The sequence below is a fragment of the Capra hircus genome, chromosome 20, assembly GCF_001704415.2.
Source record: "Capra hircus breed San Clemente chromosome 20, ASM170441v1, whole genome shotgun sequence".
Lineage (NCBI taxonomy): Eukaryota > Metazoa > Chordata > Mammalia > Artiodactyla > Bovidae > Capra > Capra hircus.
The window spans coordinates 23,807,501-23,828,904 of record NC_030827.1 but is presented as its reverse complement, the minus strand read 5'-3'; the positions used below and the strand labels follow the sequence as shown (position 1 = coordinate 23,828,904).

Here is a 21,404-nt window from a genome sequence, read left to right as displayed (position 1 = left end):
TCTTTTTTTTTTTTTTTTTTTTTTTTTAAGTTTAATAGGGGTCTTTAAAAAAAAAATTTTATCAGGAAAACTCAGAATGTTTTATTAGCCTATCATGTGGGCATGACATCTAAATTGCCTTTTAACATAAACACTCTTTTGTACTTGCTTTACTTTCTTTTCAGGTGAAGAATGAAGGAGATGATTTTGGTTGGGGTGTAGTGGTGAATTTCTCAAAGAAATCCAATGTTAAGGTAAACTGTTGTCCTGAAAGTAGAATTGTATATAAATTTTTAGTGAAATATTTTTTCAGGATCAGAAAATCATTCAGATTAGAAATAGCATTACCTTAAGAGAAGCTATAATAAAGTCTATATAAGGAATTAATTTTTCAATTAATCATAGATTTTATCCTTAAAGTGGTATGGTTATTTTCCTAACACTGTCACAGATTTTAATTTCATGACTGTTTTATATTTTTTCTCTGAGTTCACCAGTCCTTTTTAATACATTTCCTATAAATTGAATATTAGAATAAATTAGCATCTGACACTGAAAATTAGAATTTCGATATGGGTATGTATCAGAGACTTAAAAGCATGACCTTAGGAAAGCTGGTCAATTTTAATTATTCTTTCTAATTCATATGAAGGCAATAATAAAGTTGATTTTGGTCATTATTTATTTAAATACTTTGAAAATGTCACTCATATAAAATCAAGGATAATTTTAATAATGTTAGAAGAATGATCACCTCAATTAAATCAGCCTTCCTGTCTATTATATTTTCTTTACTAGTTGTAGGCACCAACTAAACAGGTGCCAGTAAGTGACCTCAGGCAAGACATTTTGTATCTCCATGCCTATTTTTCCTTATTTTTAAAATGAAAGGTTTGCATAAGGTGACATTTACAGTGTTTTAAGGTTGATCATTTCATGAGTTTGTTATCATTAACTTATTAATCCCACCTTTGTGTAAAGGTAGTTGAGAATTAAGTTTTAGAATTGAAAGTTAGTTCTGAAATATGTAAAGGAAATTTGAGATACTGATGTCATTTCTTGTGGAGGAACAAAGTTCCTAGGTTTGTGGTAGGTGTTTCGATTAATGGTCTATGGTTAATCCTACTGAATAGCTTCTTAAGGATATTTAGTTTACTATTACCATCTTCATAGATTACTTTCATTAGCAATTATTAATTTACAAAAATTTTTTTCAAAGTATTGTCACACTCATTGTCTCATTTTATTCTAATTTATGAAGCATTCATTGACTACAGACACAGAATCCCTATACTTACTTATTTGGTGAACATAGCAAATAGTGAAAATAACATGGCAATATATGAAGTACTTCAATAAAGACATAAACAGAGTGCATTTAGAGCAGGAGGAGGAAGATATTTTGTGTGAGCTGTTTGAGATGGCACCTGAGGAGGAAGAGAACTTTTGAAGTTTTAAACAGAACCTTAAACACTGATTAGAATTTCATTTCATGGATATTCACTGGTAGAAGTAGTATGCAGCAGGTGCAGAACACTTCAGATTAAGGGAAGGAGAAAAATCAAAGTATTGAGATTAATCACCAAAAGTACTTAAAATACAGATTTTAAGTATGTTGGGTCTGGATTTGAAACATTTGAAAGCAGTAGCAGGGCATTGAAGGTTAATTGGTTGATTGATTTGCTTGGCTTTTTTTTATCTTTCAGTTTTATTGAGATACAGTTTATATATAGCATTATATAAATTTAAGGTGTACAACATAATGATTTGACTTATATACATCATGAAATGATTATCACAATACATTAAGTGAACACCCATCACCGCATGTCGAAACATTAAAAGATTTTTAAACTTTTCCATGTGATGAGAATTCTTAGGATTTACTCTCAACTTTTGTTTATAACCTATAGCACTGTTTATTATATATATCATGTTGTACCTTATGTCCCTAATATTTATCTTACAACTCTAAGTTTGTATTTTTTTTATTACTGTCATCTCATTCCTCCTTCCCTCACTGTTGCTTCTAATAACCAAAAATCTGATTTCTTTCTCTATGAGTTTGTTTTTGAAGCATAATTAACCCACAACACTATTAGTTCCTGTTACACAGCATGATATATTTTTGTACATTTCAAAGTGTTCACCTTGATACTTTTAGTTGTCACCATGAAAAGATACAGGCTGTATTCCCCACACTGTACAGTTCATGCCTATGAGTTATTTATTTTATGACTGAAAATTTGTAACGCTTAATCTCCCTTGCCTACTTCTTTCCTCTCCCTCCTCCCTGTCCTCTGACAGCCATCTTCTCTCTGCATCAGTGACTGTTACCATTCAGTTATGTTTGTTGGTTAGTTTTGTTTTTCATATGCCACAGTTAAGTGAAATCATCCCATATTTGTCATTCCCTGCCTGGCATCTCTCATTTAGCATAACTCCTTCCAGGTGCATCCATGTTGCCACAAATGGGAAAATTTCATTCTTTTTTTCATGGCTTAGTACTGTTCCCATGTGTTTATGTGTGTGAGAGACATCCTTATCCTTTCCTCTATCAATGGACTGTTCTTGGCTTGCTTCTACATCTTGACTGTTGTAAGATATACAGTAATGCTGCAGAGAATGTAGGGATGCAGGCACATTTCCTTTTGGATAATAGTGTTTTTGTTTTCTTCAAATAAATACTCAGGAACAAAATTGCTGGATCATTTGGTAGTTATATGTTTACCTTTTTGAGGAACTGTCACCGATGTACGTTCCCGCCAACAGTGCACAAGGATTCCCTTTGTTCCACAAGTTCTTTTTTCTTGCCATTTTGATAATAGCTATTCTGTCAGATGTGAGATGATACCTCATTGTGGTTTTGATTCACATTACCCTGATGAGTAGTGATGTTGAGCATCTTTTCATGTACCCAATGGCCATGTGTATGTCGTCTTTGGAAAAATGTCTACTCAGCTCCTCTGCCATTTTTCAGTTATGTTTTTTGTTTGTTTGTTTCGATATCAAGTTGTATGTTCTTTAGTCACTAAGTTGTGTCTGACTCTGAGACCCCGTGGACTCACCTGTAGTTCATCTCACTTGCATGTAGTTCGCTGGGCTCCTGTCCATGGCATTTTGCAGGCAAGAATACTGGAGTTGGTTGCCATTTCTTTCTCCAGGGGGTCTTCCTGACCTAGGGATTGAATCTGCATCTCCTGCTTGGCAGGAGGATTCTGCATCACTGAGCCACCTAACCTCTTACTGGATGTAACATTTGCAGATATCTTTCACTATTCAGTAGGTGATCTTTAAGTTTTGTTGATAGTTTCCTTCACTGAGCAAAACCTTTTTGGTTTGATGTAGTCCCTTTTTTTTAATTTTTGCTTTTATTTCCCTTGCCTGAGGAGACAGGTCTGAAAAAATATTACTAAGACCAGTGTTAAAGACTTCATTACCTGTGTTTTATTCTGGCAGTTTTATGGTTTCATACCTTACATTTGAGTCCTTAATACATTTTGAGTTTATTTTTGTGTACAGTGCAAGAAAGTAGTCTGGTTTGATTCTTCCACATATAGCTGTCCAGTTTTCCCAACACCATTTGTTGAGGAGACTGTCTTTCCCTCATTGTATATTCTTGCCTCTTTTGTTGTAGATTAATTAATCGCCAGTATAAGTGTGGGTACATTTCTGAACTCTATTCTGTTCCATTGATCCATGTCTTTTTTGTGTGTCTGCCATGCACTTTTGATGACTGCAGCTTTATAGTATAGTTTTGAATTGGAGCGTGTAAGATTGTTTTAGTTATTTGGGGTCTTTTGTGTATCCATATGGCTCACATGGTAAAGAATCTGCCTGCAATGCAAGAAACTTGGGTTCTCTCCCTGAGTTGGGAAGATCCAAGGGCATGGCAACCCACTCCAGTATTCTTGCCTGGAGAATCTCATGGTCAAAAGAACCTGGCAGGCTACAGTCATGTCAGTTGTGTCTGACTCTTTGCAACCCCATGGACTATGCAGTCCGTGGAATTCTCCAGGCCAGAATACTGGAGTGGGTACCTTTCCCTTCTCCAGGGGATCTTCCCAACCCAGGGGTCAAACCCAGGTCTCCTGCATTGCAGGCAGATTTCTTTCCCAGCTGAGCCACAAGGGAAGCCCTCACTTTACCAGTAGGAAGTAGGTAAAAGTGAAGTGAAAGTGTTACTTGCTCAGTTGTGTTTGACTCTTTACCTGCCAGGCTTCTCTGTCCATGGAACCCTCTAGGCAAGACTGCTGGAGTGGGCCGCCATTCCCTTCTCCAGTGACTTCCCTGGGGGCTCAGTTGGTAAAGAATCTGCCCGCAGTGTAGGAGACCGGGTTTGATCCTTGGGTCAGGAAGATCCACTTGAGAAGGAAGTGTCAACCTACTCCAGTATTCTTGCCTGGAAAATCCCATGGATGGAGAGCCTGGTAGGCTACAGTCCATGGGGTTGCGAAGAGTCAAACACAACTGAGTGGCTTTACTTTCACTTTAATGAAGATAATGGTGACCTCCCTCAAAAGATCCCATGCATGTACTGCTACACTCAGTGCCCCCAACCCTGCAGCAGGCCACCACCGACCCACACCTCTGCTGGAGACTCCCAGACACCCACAGGCAAGTCCAGGACAGTCTCTTGTGGGGTCACTGCTTCTTTCTCCTGGGTCCTTTCCTGTTGTTCAAGCTGGATTTAGAAAAGGCAGAAGAACCAGAGATCAAATTGCCAGTATCTGCTGGATCAAAAAAGCACGAGAGTTCGAGAAAAACATCTATTTCTGCTTTATTGACTACACCACAGCCTATGACTGTGTGGATCACAATAAACTGTGGAAAATTTTGAAAGATAGGAATACCAGACCACCTGACCTGCCTCTTGAGAAACCTGTATGCAAGGTCAGGAAGCAAGAGTTAGAACTGGACATGGAACAACAGACTGGTTCCAAATCTGGAAAGGAGTACGTCAAGGCTGTATATTGTCATCCTCCTTATTTAATTTATATGCAGAGTACATCATGAGAAACGCTGGGCTGGATGAAGCACAAGCTGGAATCAAGATTGCTGGGAGAAATATCAATAACCTCAGATATGCAGATGACACCACCCTTATGGCAGAAAGTGAAGAAGAACTAAAGAGCCTCTTGATGAAAGTGAAAGAGAATGAAAAAGTTGACTTACAGCTCAGCTTTCAGAAAACAAAGATCATGGCATCTGGTTCATCACTTCATGGCAAATAGATGGAGAAACAGTGGCAGACTTTATTTTTTGTGGCTCCAAAATTACTGCAGATGGTGACTGGAGCCATGAAATTAAAAGACAGTTACTCCTTGGAAGAAAAGTTATGACCAACCTAGACAGCATATTAAAAAGCAGAGACGTTACTTTGCCAGCAGAGGTTTGTCTAGTCAAGGCTGTGGTTTTTCCCAGTAGTCATGTATGGATGTGAGAGTTGGACTGTAAAGAAAGCTGAGTGCTGAAGAATTGATATTTTTGAACTGTGGTGTTGGAGAAGACTCTTGAGAGTCTCATGGACATCAGGGAAATCCAACCAGTCAATCCTAAAGGAGATCAGTCCTGGGTATTCATTGGTAGGACTGATGTTGAAGCTGAAACTCCAGTACTTTGGCCACCTGATGTGAAGAGCTGACTCATTTGTAAAGACCGTGATGCTGGGAAAGATTGAAGGCAGGAGAAGGGGATGACAGAGGATGAGACGGTTGGATGGCATCACCGACTCAATGGACATGAGTTTGAGTAAACTCTGGCAGTTGGTGATGGACAGGGAGGCCTGGCATGCTACAGTCCATGTGGTTGCAAACAGTCAGACACGACTGAGCAACTGAACTGAACTGAGTCAGTTCAAGGAAAACAGCAAGCCCATCTTCCACAACATTAACCAGTCCAATCTTACTCAGTGTCTTTTAACTGAGCAAAGTCTTCTTAGTGTCTTTCAACTGAGGGTAACCCACTCTGTCTAAAGTGAGTAAAAATCTTCCCAGTATTGTTCAGCTGAGTTTCAAAGATAACCTACTCCCCCAAAGAGGAATTTATTACCAAATATCTTGTCTGCAAGGAGGGAGACAGACCCATTTGACCTCTGCTAGTACCAAGACTCTGGCTCTTCATGGAATTCAGACAAAGGAGAGAAGTCCTATACTCCAAGTCTGTTTGTTGGTCACCAAAACTGCCTTCAGGAAAAAACATGCATACCCTGAAAGTTGAGAATTGTTTAATTTGGCAGACTTGCAGAGGACTTAAGCCAAAGAAACAACCTCAGATAGCTTTGAGGGATTGTTTTGAAGAGGGAAGGGTGGAGTCAGATACATGGAAAGTTTTTGTAAACAAAAATTAGGTAGTCAGAGCTACTGCTGTTAATTAAAGAAAACCAGACACCTTCAGTTAATGAATTTAACTGTGTTTGGGAAGATACAAGAGTCTGGGCTTATTCATATTGTTCCTTTGATATGCACCTTAACTGTCCTGTTTTTCTCTGTCCCAGTCCCCTCAGAGTGAACCTTTGGGATGGGGTGGCTGCAGAGGCTGATGGCTGACAGCTTGTTTTGTCTTAATCCTGAGTTTCCCTCAGGATCCACCATCAGGGGTGGCTGCAGTCAGTAATGGATGCACCATTCTTTGTTTTCTCATTTGGCAGGTGACATTACATTCTTTGTCCGCAGAGAGAAAATGTATACTTCAGAAGAAAATATTTTAAAGCGTTTTAAGGAGATAAAAATGTGTCATCAATATTTCGTGTTGTTTCTTTACATTCTACAATCTTATCAAAAGTATATTTCTCTTATGTGAAGGATGATATTATTTATCTTTATCAGATAGAAAACGTTTACTGAGAAAAGCTTTATCATCTTAGGAAATAAATGTAACAGCAAGTTTTCATTTAATGCTGCAAAAAAAGGAGGCTTGGAATGATTTTCCATACTAATACTTGAGAATATCTCTGTAATGTTGTAAGTGGTTTTGGTAGTTCAGCGTACTCTTTGCTTTGTATCTATACTACACTGAAAATTGTTTTAAAACTCCTTTAAAAATAATCATATTTGGAAAAAAAAAACTTGCTGAGACAAAACTAGTTTCCCTTTTGAATTGGAGAACCATCTATGCTTTCTTTGAAGAAATTTGTACTCAAAGGTTTGATTGATTATGATTATACTTTTGATTTGTTTTGGAGATATATTTTACTGTTCTTAGGCAAATTCATAGGTTAATACAGAAATAGGTTGTAGGCATGAATTAATGGGTATTTCTTGACAATTTTTGCATAAGTCTGTGCAGGAGGGATAGGAGGAGATTGAGTGATCACTTCTTTCCCTGTTCCCTTCTCGATCAAAATAACTACCCGTATGGGGAAGCTACCTGTATTTTTGGTGGGAATGTAAATTTGTGCAGCCACTGTGGAAGGCGGCATGGAGGCTCATCAAAAAACTAAAAGTAGAGTTGCCATGTTGTGCTGTGCTTAGTCGCTCAGTTGTGTCTGCCTCTTTGTGACCCCATGGACTGTAGCCTGCCACTCTCCTCTCTCCATGGGGATTCTCTAGGCAAGAATGCTGGAGTGAGTTGCCACGCCCCTCGCCAGCGGATCTTTCCAACCCAGGGATCGAATCCAAGTCTCCTACATTGGAGGTGGACTCTTGACCATCCAAGCCACCAGGCAAGCCCAAGAATACTGAATACCGAAGTTGCCATATGATCCAGCAATCTGACTCCTGTCATATATCTGGACAAAGCTATAATTCCAAAAGATACATGTACCCCTGTGTTCATTCACAATAGCCAAGACTTGGAAACAGTCTAAATTTCCATCAACAGATAAATGAATAGAGAAGATGTGATACCTGTATATTATGGAATACTGTTCAGCCATAGAAAGAATGAAATAATGCCCCTCACAGTAGCATGGATGGAACTAGAGATTATCATACTAATGAGTCAAAAAGAGAGAGACAAACATAATACCATTTATATGTGGAATCTAATATATGACCCAAGTTAATCTATCTAAAACAGATACAGACTCACAGAAATAGAGACCAGACTTGTGGTGGCCAAGAGGGAGAGAGGTAGAAGAGGGATGGAATGGCAGTTTGGGATTAGCAGGTGCAAGCTATTAATGTAGAATGGATAAACAACAAGGTCCTGCTATATAGCGCAAGGAACTATATTCAGTATCCTGTGATAAACCATGATGGAAAAGAATATAAAAAGATTGCACTGTATATATAACTGAATTGTTTAGCAGAAATGAATACAGCTTTGTAAATGTTGTAAACTGTGAAAGTGAAAGTTGCTCAGTCGTGGCTGATTCCTTGCAGCCCCATGGACTGTAGCTTGCCAGGCTCCTCTGTCCATGGGATTCTCCAGGCAAGATACTGGAGTGGGTTGCCATTTCCTTCTCCAGGGGATCTTCCCCAACCCAGGGATCGAACCCGGGTGTCCCGCATTGTAGGCAGATTCTTTACCATCTGAGGCACCAGATGTAAACTGTAAACTGTACTTCAATGAAAAAAATAACTTCTCTATTTACCTAATTTTATACAAAAGAGATTATTCAAATATTGAATCAAAAACTAAAATAATCTCCTCGGTGTATTTTTCATCTTGTTTAATTAGAGTTATTTGAAGATACATATTTATTTTCTGATACTGATCATTCTTTCAGTTTCGTTTTCTAATCCTAGCATAAATTGACCTATAGTAATAAGTTGATCGTTAGAAACTTAACAATGGCATATCAGGTGATGGTAATCATACTATTTAAATTCATATCAGGTAATTCCTGTTTCCTCATCCAGTGGAGCATGTTGAAGAATGAAGAGACAGGCTTCATTTCATGAAGGAATCATTGTGTAGTATACGCCAGTCATAGTGCTAAATGCAAGAACATAATTACTGTACACGTGGAACTTGTAATTTGTGTGCCAGTTTTTGAAAATTAATGTACTTTTATCCCTTTTTTTTCTAGCCTAATTCTGGTGAACTGGATCCGTTATATGTAGTAGAAGTACTTCTGCGTTGTAGCAAAGAGAGCTTGAAAAATTCAGCTACTGAGGCTGCAAAGCCAGCTAAGTCTGATGAGAAAGGAGAGATGCAGGTTTGTACTTTACTTTTCATTTCTAGATTTCAGATATTTATAATCACTGGATTTCCTGAATGTGATTAAAATAAATACTCTCATGATTTCTAAATTGGAAGTTTTCAAGGTTTGTTAAAGCTATCTAAAACCAGTAGGATGATTAATCCCTTTATCAAATTATGGCAAGATAATTAGTGACATAGTGAAGGATAAAGAGAATTTAGTAATGAAGCTGGAATTTACCTGGGCTAAAAAGATGTTTATCATTAATTTGTGATTTCATTTTACACTTTATTCCATCCATACTCTTTTTTTTTTTTTGCATTCCTATGAAAATAGACTGAAAATAGCCAATCTTTTGAAAATAAGTTATAAGATTCCTTAAAATAATTTAATTTACATGTCCTTTTAATTAAGTGCAAAGCATTCAGTTTGCCACATTAGGAACCCATATTGAATGTCACCTATTTTATTTTAACGGAGAAGGCAATGGCAACCCACTCCAGTACTCTTGCCTGGAAAATCCCATGGATGGAGGAGCCTGGTAGGCTGCAGTCCATGGGGTTGCTACGAGTTGGACACAACTGAGCAACTTCGCTTTCGCTTTTGCTTTATTTTAAAATAATTAATATAGAGTAATTATAATTAAACCTTATTGAGGACTTTTCAAGTATCTTTTTGTAGACCAATATACTGAAATTATGTTATTTTTAAACATTGCTTTAAGTATGTGGTACATTGGCTAGGTCTCTGAAGAAAGGTCATTGTAATGATACTTGTCATAATAGGCATTGGTTTGTGGAAAGTAAAATCGGCCACTGCAGCATCATAGTCTGCTGCTTTGGATTGATGAAATGAATGTGAGACTCAGAGTTGACAGTATTAGAAAGACTATATTCTTAAACGTTTCAAAATAATCATTTAAAAGCCTAGTGTTATCTGTAATTTTGAATACCTTCTAGCTTTTGGTCTTTGTTCCTCACTCTTTATTTGTTCTCTAGAATTCCACCACCATTGAAACTTACATGATTTAGTTTTCCCTAACATATATCAATTGACTGCTTGCCTAAAATTAGGCTAAAATTCTCCCAATCTAGCATATATTCATTGTAGCCAAAGGAATCTTTTAAGTTGCTGCAACTTGGAATGGCAAATATGTGGCATACATCCCAACCTTCTTCTCTCCTGGCATAGATTGATAATAATTCATGGCTTCCTTTTACATTCAAAGCTTAGACTCTTTCTAAGAAAATGATCTGATGAGTAATTCATTGGAGTTAGTATTTTAGGTGAAAACTGTTAGTTGTCTACCATGTTCTAGGCCCAGATTTTATTAAGCATGCGCATGTGTGCCTGTGTTACTTAAAGATAACGAGAAACTTTGCAGCTCTTAATAATACGATTTCATTCGGTTCAATTGAAATCTCTACAGAAAAGCCTTCACTGAACCCTGGGCAAACTGAGTATCTTTCCTCTGCTGAAAAAAACATTTTCTATTCAGTTTACTTTAGCGTGTCTTACTAAGGAAATTAAGGTGGACATGCATAAGCCTGAATTGCATCAATACACGTAGTCTCTGACTTTAAGGGGTTTAGAGATACGAAGGGAGCGTTTTGTGCTCAAAGAGGTGACTTATCGAAGATGTGTGCATGTTGTAAGCTTATAAAAGAAGTAATGAAATTTAGGCAAATTTTTAGGAATGTTAGAACTTTTTAAAGTTACATCTGCATTCCAAGATATGGAAGCAGCATGTGCAGAGCACAGAATAGCCCTCTTTAAAAATAACTCCTGGTTTTTCTGTCTGATGTGGTTGAATGGCAAAGGCATAGAATGAAACAGGGAGGAAAAGTATACCTTAAGAAGTTGAATACATATATAATGTTAGTTGCTTTTGCAAATTAATATTTTCAGTAGGACTCCTGGATATAGGCAAATAATGCCATAGGCAGTTTGTAAGGAAATCTCATCTCTCAACTACATTGATTGTGTAGCACTATTCAGGGTTGGTTTGAATCTGTTTCTTTTACATGAAATATGAGGAGGAAATGGGATTTCCATAGTTACCTTTCCCTTCTCTAATTTTAAGTGTATGTAATGCCAAATTTAATTTTTCATCAGCATTTGTGTAAGACTTTGTAAAGTGGCTATTTCTTTTGCCTGTGAAATAAATCTTGAATTTATTTTTCCAGAAAAAATAAGATGGCTTAGAATATAGCTAGCTTTGGATAGTAGTTGATTAGTAGAGGTTAACACTTTAAACAGTGTATTCTAAAAATTACTTTTATCACGCCAGCTTTAGTGTAATGACGAGGGAAGGGTATTCTTGTCAGGAGAATGCATGCAGGAAAGTTTGAAAATAGTTGGTTTTCAAGATTATGTCTAACAGAGTCATTCTGGCCCATCCAGAGATTACATGAATATTTCATGGCCATCTACACTTAGTTTTTCCTTCATTTGTAGTGCTATAGTACTTTTAGATATTCAAAAAGTACCAGTTACTAAGGATGCAAAAATGAATGAAGTATGGATTCTGTTGAGGGAATCACTTATTTTTATGTACCATTTGTTAGCCTGTTACTTAAAGATTTGAATTTGTTTTTACTTTTTAAATATAGTTCTAGAGACTTCCCTGATAGTCCAGTGGCTGAGACTCTGGGCTTCCAGTGCAGGGGGCCTGTGTTCGATGCCTGGTCAGAAAACTGGATCCTATATGCTGTGACTAAGAGCTGGTGCAGCCAAATAAATAAATATATTTAAAACAAAATAATAGTTTCTATTAAGGTATAAGCTTCCACAATGGTTGCTATCCACTTATTAATACCTGTCACATAATATAAATGCAATTTTCTTATAAGGATTCAAACTAAATTTAAGAAACGGCAGAATTTGAAAATGTACAATGTTAGTTGTTATATATATATATATATATATATATATATATATATAACTTTCCTGTTGGTAGGTTGTTCCAGTTTTGGTGCATCTCCTGTCTGCTATCAGCAGTGTTAGACTTTACATCCCCAAAGACCTTCGACCACTGGACAACAGACAGAGTGTTCTAAAATCAATACAGGTATGCACATTAATTTTATAAATATAAATATAAATATAAATTTTATGTAAATATAAATAGATTGTATAACAAGGCAATTGATATGCTTTTAAATATATTGCTTTCTTTCAGGAAAACTATAAACACTGCCAATAGTGGCAATTATTTTTAACAAACATAGTGGGAGCAGGTCTATTGCCCTCTCTTTGAATCTACCAACAAGTTAGTCTAAGGGAGGGCTCACAAAGTAAAACGTAACCACTGTTGTATGTTAAATACATTTGCTTTACTGGTTATGAATGAAAGTAACTATAGAGTGTGTTAAAAGTTTTTATATATAAAATCATGTGCCTGGACTTTTGATTAATGCATGGATAAAATAGTCTTATGGAAAATTATTAGTTGGTTAGTAAATAAATATTTGAAGAACATTTACTATGTAGCAAAGGCCATATACTAAAATCTGAGAAAACTGGATGCTTTTCATGTAGAGTAGGAATTTTTAAGCTTTGGTCCATATGTGGGCTTCTTAAAATGAATAATTCTCTTAACAATTTTACAGTTTTGTGGGTAACCTTTTTTTTAAAATTTCTAACTGACCAAATCCTATATTACGTTTAAGGCCTATCTAACACCCTGAAAGTCTTCCAATGGGATATCAGGCTGTAATAAACTCTCTCTTCTCTGAATTCACATGTTCATTATATTTAATATTTAAATCATGTTAGAGAAAAAAATGTAGCAATGGGGATCTGGATCCCTTAAAAAGTTTGTCTTTTTAAGTCTTTCAACTCAGTACCACGCTCCCTAAGAATCAGCCCAAAGAAGTAATCAGAAAATTGAAAAAAATTTACACTTGAGATGTTCAATTCAGGATTATTTATAATGGCAAGAAGTTACAGCAGTAAATGTACAGTAATGGGTTTTATCAATAAGTTGTGCCACACTAGACTCTAAATATTAGAATTATTAATGAATTATAATACATGTCTATGTGCATAGGAAAAACATAAAGGAAATACTGGTTTAGCTTAGTCTTAACTAATATTACCTGTGAGGTGAAAAATGAATTTTAAATATTTTGTTTCAGGAAGTTCAGAAACGTTTTCCTGATGGTGTTCCCTTATTAGACCCTATTGATGACATGGGCATTCAGGATCAAGGACTGAAAAAAGTTATCCAGAAAGTAGAGGCCTTTGAGCATCGAATGTATTCTCATCCTCTTCACAATGATCCAAATTTGGAAACTGTGTATACACTTTGTGAAAAAAAAGCACAGGTATGGCAGAAACATTTTTATCATAGAAGTCTATGTATTTCACTATATGAGAGAGTATATATATTTTTTCATTTTATTTTTCTATTGGTTTCATCAGCTAAAGCAAGAAGGTGCCTAACTATCAATTCTTACCAGCAAAAAAAAGTTGATCGCTTTAATTGAGATACCATTCACATAGCATAACATTTATCCCTTTAAAGCATACCATTTAGTGGTTGTTAGTGTATTCACAGTATGGTCTGCAACTATAACCACTATCTAACTGCAGAACATTCTCATCACCCACAAAAGAAACCTCATCCCTGTTAGCAGTCACTCCCCGTTTCCCTACCCTCCAGTCCCTGGCAGCTGCAAATCTCATTTTTGCCTTATGGATTTGCCTGTTCTGGAGCTTTCATGTAAATAATACAATACGTGGCGTCTGTGTTTGCCTTCTTAGTTAACGTCTTCAAGATTCATCCATGTTGTAGCATGAATCTATATTTTATTCCTTTTTATAGCTGAAAAATATTCCCTTATATATGTGTTATACCACCTTCTGTTTACCATTCATCCGCTGATGAACATTTGGAGTTTTTCCATTTCTTGGCTGTTATGAATAATACTGCTATGAACATTTGTGTACAATTTTTGTGTGGACATATGTTTTCATTTCCCTTAGATGGAATTGGGTTGAATTGCTGGGTCATAGAGGAACTCTGTGTTTAACTTTATGAGAAACTGCCAAACTGTGTTCCAAAGTGGCTGCACCATTTTATATTCTCAGCAGCTTATTAAAGTTCCAGTTTCTCCACATCCTCCCCAACATTTGTTATTGTCTGCATTTTTAATTATAGCTGGTCTAGTGGTATAAAGTAGTAATTCACCTTTTTAGGGTAACTAGCTGTGTTCTCTAACCCTAAAGCATTCTTATAGCCATTCTGAATAACGAATTTAGAAAAAGCTTGTTGAAGTGAACACATTTCTTTCCACTATCCACTTCTCTTCAACTAGAATCTCTGTATAGCCAAATATCATTTTCTCCTTGAAGTTTATAAGTCTTTGCTTTAATGCTTTTTCAGCTTTTATCACATGCCGCTCTTACTGTGTTTGTCTTTCTGTCTCACAAACTAGATTTTAAGCTCCTTAAGCTCAGGTGTTTCATTTTAGCTTACTTATACTCTTTCATATCTCCCATAATGATCTATTTTTATAAAGTAGATGCCTGGTATTTATTGAATAAATAATATGAGTAGAAACTTCTTTGCCTAATAAAGTAACGTGTTCAGCTCATGGTTTTAACAGCACTGCCGCTTCCTAGGTTTTTGTGAACTAACATGATGTGGCCCTGTGCCATGTTGTGCACAGCAAGTATGTTCTCAGGGAACATGTAGTATATATACTATGCTATGGCCCACCATGAAGGTTTCTTCTCAAAATGAGGAAACTGAGACATTAAAAGCTTGAGTATGCTCAGACTGTGCTAGTATGATCCTAGCCTGCCCATCTCTCACCAGGACCTTGCAGCTCCCTCCCTGGGTCCAGTTTCTCCCTACACCAGAGAATCAACTTTAATAGTTTCAATACAAGAACAAAGAGACCTGAGTTTGGTTGAGTGATAACTGGAGAGTATCCATGGATAATGTGACTTGAAGCCCCAGAGAAAGGGATTATCTGAGCTACTGAAATGTAACAAAAAGGCCCTAGTGTCTGGCTAAAAGTCTGGCTAAATGAACTTGTTATAAAGCCTGCAATACATGCGAAAAGTGCTTATGCAGAAGCGTTAAGTTCTAAAAGTAAGACCTAAAGTTGATGCGGACTGTGTTTTTATTTTGCTAAGTAGTAGTCATACACCAGAAAAGACTGAAAGGAGAACATAATCTGTTGTGAGATTATAGTAGGTATCTCCCCTGTTCCCCCTTACTTATACTGCAAGAAAACTACGAAGAGTTAACAATTTTATGACCTTCTAGAGACTGCAAGATAAACTTAACATTCCTTAGCCCTGCCTAGGAAGCCCTTCAGAATCTGACTGCTCAACTGTCAACATTTTAAGTCCTCATACCCTCTGACCCAGCTTTCTACAAAGTGAGGCAATATGAGGATGTTCTTGTAGCATTCTTTGAAAAAGCAAATGAATATAAACAACCTCTGAGTTCATCAGTAGAAAGTTAGATACATGAATTATGAATATCCACAATGGTATCAAAATGACCCTTAAAAAGAATAAGGTAATGTATATGTACTTTTTGGAAGAGAAATCCTGATTGTATTAAGTGGGAAAGGAAGCTGATCACACCTTTGCGGGGAAAACCGCTGTACCTGTGTGTTCATGTATTTACAGACATGGATAATCTATTCTGTGTTCTTTTAAGGTATGTAGAAAAAGATCTAGAACAGCATCATGTAGTATATAATACAAGCTTCTCACATAATTTAAAATTCTTTAGTAGACACTTTTTTTAAAAAATGAAAAACAGGTGAAATTAATTTTAATAAGATTTTTATTTAACTCAGTATATCCAGAATACATTTCAACATGTAATCAGTATAAAAATTACTGAGGTAAAAATCTTAAATAGTAGATTCTCTTCTACCAACCTGTAAGCTTTGTATGCCTCTATTTAGCACAGTCTTCTATGCTAATAACATAGGTGCATCTTCAATTGAAGAAACTTAAGAAGATAATTTTTTTTTTTTTGATAGGCCTAGTAAACATACCAGGTGGCAGAGAGGTAGCATGCTAGGTAACATATAAAGCATTCCTTATCCTCCTAGCATTGTGACATGTCAGTTCATGGCAATGTAAATAATTGCTAAGAGTTTAAATTCAGGAGTTTGAATCCCATCAATCCCAAGCTTGGGTTTGAATCCCATCTTTTATTACTCTCTCTGTGATCTTGACCAGTTTACTTGGTAATCTCTCTCTGCCTCAGTTTTCTCATCTGTAAAATTCACATTTATGTCTGCGTAAGAATTAAATGAGACCACCCAGCACCTAGAGTCCTGGCCTCGCTCTTTCCTCGAGAACAAACATCATGAGCTTCAGTGCCCAGTCCACCTTCTCCAACTACCGCTCCCTGGGCTCCGTGCAGTCGTCGGGCCACCGGGTCCGACCGGCCAGCAGCGCGGCCAGCATCTATGCAGGCACCAGGGGCTCAGGCTCCCGGATCTCCGTGTCCCGCACCACCAGCGTCCGGGGCGGCTGGGGGTCCGGGAACCTGGGCGTCAGGATGGCCAGGGGACTGGTGGGTGTAGGGGGCATCCAGGGCGAGAAGGAGACCATGCAAGACCTGAATGACTGCCTGGCCTCCTACCTGGAGGAGGTGAGGAGCCTGGAGGCGGATAACCGGAGACTGGAGAGCAAAATCCTGGAACACCTGGAGAAGAAGGGACCCCAGGTCAGAGACTGGGGACACTGCCTGAAGATCATCAAGGACCTGAGGGCTCCGATTTTTGCAAATTCTGTGGACAACGCCCGCATCGTTCTGCAGATTGACAATGCCCGTCTTGCTGCTGATGACTTAAGAGTCACGTATGAGATGAAACTGGCCATGCGCCAGTCTGTGGAGAGTGACATACACGGGCTCCACAAGGTCATCGATGACCCCAGTGTCACCCGGCTGCAGCTGGAGACTGAGATCGAGGCTCTCAAGGAAGAGCTGCTCTTCATGAAGAAGAACCATGAGGAGGAAGTAAAGGGTCTACAAAACCAGATTGCCAACTCTGGGCTGACCATGGAGTTGGATGCCCCCAAACCTCAGGACCTTAGCAAGATCATGGCAGACATCCGGGCCCAGTATGACGAGCTGGCTCAGAAGAACCGAGAGGAGCTGGACAAGTACTGGTCCCAGCAGATTGAGGAGAGCACCACAGTGGTCACCTCGCAGAACGCTGAGATAGGAGCTGCTGAGATGACCCTCACAGAGCTGAGGCGCACCGTCCAGTCCCTGGAGATCGACCTGGACTCCATGAGAAATCTGAAGGCCAGCTTGGAGAACAGCCTGAGGGAAGTGGAGGCCCACTACGCCATGCAGATGGAGCAACTGAACGGAGTCCTCCTGCACCTGGAGTCAGAGCTGGCCCAGACCCGGGCAGAGGGGCAACACCAGACCCAGGAGTACGAGGCCCTGCTGAATGTCAAGGTCAAGCTGGAGGCTGAGATCAATACTTACCGCCGTCTGCTGGAAGATGGGGAGGATTTCAGTCTTGGCGACGCTCTGGACAGCAGTAACTCCAAGCAAACCATCCAGAAGACCACCACCCTCAGGCTTGTGGATGGCAAAGTGGTGTCTGAGACCTCAGACACCAAAGTTCTGAGGCACTGAGGCAGCAGAAGCAGGGTCCCCTGGAGGGCAGGAGGTCAATAAAAGTTGAGACGTTCATTGCAAAAAAAAAAAAAGAATTAAATGAAATAATGTAAAGCACTTGAAGAATCAGGATTCATAGTTAGCTGTCAATAAATGTCAATTACTGACCACCGTTGTTGCCTTTAACTTCTCTTCAGTTGAAGCTTAATAAAGCATCTGCAAAATACCGGAGTCTTTGAATTTCAGCTTCTCAGTTCCTAAACTTTCTGTCAATGTTTTTCTGAACTTCGAGCCTCCATTTTAGGATCCCAGTGTTTCCTTGCTTTGTACTGTCATCTCTGTCACAGTTGATGAGTATATAATATCTATATATGTCATTAATTTAAATACACATCTAACCTAAAATATAACCTCAAAATAACATTTTCCTTTTAAGCTTTCATCTTTGTCTACAAAATAAAGACTTACTTTCTTTGCTAAATCATTTTCCAGCTTTTAGGTAGATTTTATGCAATTTGAGGGCTTAAAAGAGAAAGAACACAAGATTCATATACTCATCTTTCTTTCCTTATTCTCTTGAGTTGCCCCTAATTCCATAAGGATTGAGAAGTTGGAGCTGATGTGATTGCTACCTCAGATAACATCATTCTTCTTGTATAATATCCTGGAATAGTAAGAAACTGCTATGTTCCTCTCCACCCTTCCCCCCAATATAATTATGTTTTGTTTCATTTCATGAGTAAATGTAATTTTTATTTTGTTTACTTTATTATTGAACTTCTTTTTACTTTTGTATGCCTTAGATTGCAATAGACATTAAATCCGCAAAGCGAGAACTAAAGAAAGCAAGAACTGTCCTACAAATGGATGAGCTCAAATGTCGCAAACGTGTTTTAAGGAGGTTGGGATTTGCTACATCTTCTGATGTCATAGAGATGAAAGGACGAGTGGCTTGTGAGATAAGCAGGTAATACCTGGTTGTTCTAGAAAACTGATTCTAAAATGGAATACTGATTTTAAAAGAGGGCTGTTAATCTTTTGGAAAAAGAACTGTTTTAAAAATAATAAAGTTTGTTTGGTGCTTTTCATATTAAAATACAGGTTTTGGCCATGAAGTTGAGAAATTAGGGAGAATAAAAATCTTGGACCTTACTAATTAATGCAGATACCATTAATATTTTCATGTTTCCTTTTTCTTTATTTTATAGCACTGTGGAATTTTTATGTAACTGTAGTCTTAATTTACACATGAATTTTTATACTTTTAATTTTTTTGTAGTTACGAAGTTTCTGTAAAGTTTTAGGCTAACGTAGCATATTATATGCCACAGCTTAAAATCAGATATAATCTTTTGTATATTAGATATAAGCTGTTTATTTTGGTAATCTTCTACCACATTACAAATGACCTTAAAGCTAAATGACATAAAGCAGAAGTCATTTCATTCTCTCTGGTTGTTTCTGTGGGTCAGAAATTGTAGAAGAGCGGGCCCTTCGGATGGTTCTGGCTCAGGATCCCTTGTGACTGCCATCATTTTGAAGATATTTTGCCATAGTCAATTATTCTCTGTGAGTCCATAAAAGACATCTCAAAATAGTTTTTATGTACTCAGCAAGGCCCTAATGTATGGGGTCAGAAAATTACAGGCCTTTGTAAATGCTTTGGACATTCCTGATGAAGAGTTACTCATATCGTTCTTGTGGATCATCTAGTTCAGGTACGACTTCAGATATCTGCAGGGGCCAAGATTCTGTGGCAAACAGAACAGCTGTAGGCCACCAAAAGGAGGCAGCAACTACCCAGCCTCAATCAGTTATTAAAAATAATGTGATATCAGAGTATAAGTTAGAAAAGTCTAATATCTAGTTTCTTTTTTTTTTTTTTGGTGAAATCTCTTGATTTTTAAATGTTCACAAAATATTTCAGAATTATGTTTTTAGGTTCTTATGCAAGCTAAATATAAAACACTTCGTGTTAGATTTGGCCCACAGGCTTGTATTGAATAGCTTTCCTTAAACCTTGATAAAATTAAGCTTTCCTGCTTTGTAATTATAAAGAAACCTAGGCACTATAAAGTTAATAATTTATGCAGAATTAAATTTAGACTATAACATTGATCTGTTTATTTAAATGCCAGTTCAGTTCAGTTCAGTTTGGTTCAGTCGCTCAGTCATGTCCGACTCTTTGGACCCCATGAATCGCAGCACGCCAGGCCTCCCTGTCCATCGCCATCTCCCGGAGTTCACTCAGACTCACATCCATCGAGTCGGTGATGCCATCCAGCCATCTCATCCTCTGTCGTCCCCTTCTCCTCCTGCCCCCAATCCCTCCCAGCATCAGAGTCTTTTCCAATGAGTCAGCTCTTCGCATGAGGTGGCCAAAGTACTGGAGCTTCAGCTTTAGCATCATTCCTTCCAAAGAAATCCCAGGGTTGATCTCCTTCAAGATGAATGTTATTGGAATTATTTCTCTGTGATGTTATATAGTATTCAATAATTGAATTAATTTAAATTTATTTTAAATTATTAAATATAAATTTAATATATTATTAAATAATTGATTTATTTCTCTTGGGTATCTGCAGCTAGATTTAGTCTTGGAAGAAAGAATATTTAGAGAGATAACAATATCACATATCAAAGCACATTACTTTTCCCCCAGATTTGCCTCTCGTGATCTATCTTGGAGAATAAAACCACTGCAGGCAAAAACTGAGGAGTCATCCTTGATTCCTCCTCTCCCTTCTTACTCTCTTTCCACGTCTTCATGATTGTTTTCTCCAATCTCTGTGCGGTTTTTTAACTGTTCCCACTAACTGAAGTGCATCCCTTTTATAAGTTTCTGCAACCCATCCTTTATTCTCTTGCTTTCAGAATTGTCTTTCCAAAGCATAAATCCTAGCATGTCATTCTTTGGTAAAAGTCTGTCAATAATTCTCTGTTGCTTTTAAAATAAATTCCATAATTGAGTATATTCTTGCCCTTTCCTGTGTATTCCTTCTGTTGCCATATCCCACACGTTTCTTTCATTTAGCATGACCTTTCCGTCACTCCCCATTCCTGCATGTTTTTTTCAAGATCTTCTGAAACTTGCTTTGAGTTTCTTCAGATTGATTTTAGTCTCCTCAACTCTTTTTTTTTTTTTTGCATAATTGCCTATATAAACCTCTACTAAATTGCTGTCATGTGCTTATTATCTTTCTCATCTGCCTCTCCCACATTAGACTATAGAAGTAGTCTTATCTGTGTTTTTCCTGTTAGGAGCTTAACTCTGTTAATCGTTAGGAACCCATATTTAGCTTTTGACTTTTGTTTTTGATTAGTTATTACCGTAAAGCTTGATAGTTTGTGACTTTTCTTTTAGAAATCTTAGGAAGTTTGCAAATTGTGTGTCTGCTATGGATACATTCTAATTAAGATTTCTGATAAAGTTTTCATTTAATATTTTTTAAAGTTATTTATAAAGAATAATTCTAATTTAATTGAGCTACAAAAGATTTAAAAGGTTCTTAAACCTAGGTAATAAATGCTAATAGCTAATTTTTATGGTATTCTGAGAGTCAAGAAAAGATTATTTATTTCGATGAATATCTGTTTTAGTGTTTGCTAGGATGAGCTGTTTATATGAGATACCCATTTTACATTTACTATTGATTTATTCATAAATGCCTGCCATTTCCTTAGTTAGATAAGTCTTAATTTAAAACTGTATCTAAATGA

General features: G+C 37.4%; 1 protein-coding gene and 1 pseudogene across 2 annotated transcripts in view; both read left to right on the top strand.

The window, feature by feature from the left end:
* SKIV2L2 (Ski2 like RNA helicase 2) overlaps window positions 1–21,404 on the top strand; it is a 92,473-nt gene that overhangs the window by 53,435 nt on the left and 17,634 nt on the right. The window contains exons 18-22 of the mRNA XM_005694702.3: window positions 165–233; window positions 8,954–9,082; window positions 12,027–12,137; window positions 13,207–13,395; window positions 18,488–18,651. Coding sequence (XP_005694759.2) covers window positions 165–233; window positions 8,954–9,082; window positions 12,027–12,137; window positions 13,207–13,395; window positions 18,488–18,651 — 662 coding nt within the window. The remainder of the gene's footprint in view (window positions 1–164; window positions 234–8,953; window positions 9,083–12,026; window positions 12,138–13,206; window positions 13,396–18,487; window positions 18,652–21,404) is intronic.
* LOC102190074 lies at window positions 16,351–17,757 on the top strand (annotated as a pseudogene). The gene has a single exon (XR_001296965.2). The product of XR_001296965.2 is annotated as a keratin, type I cytoskeletal 18 pseudogene (transcript).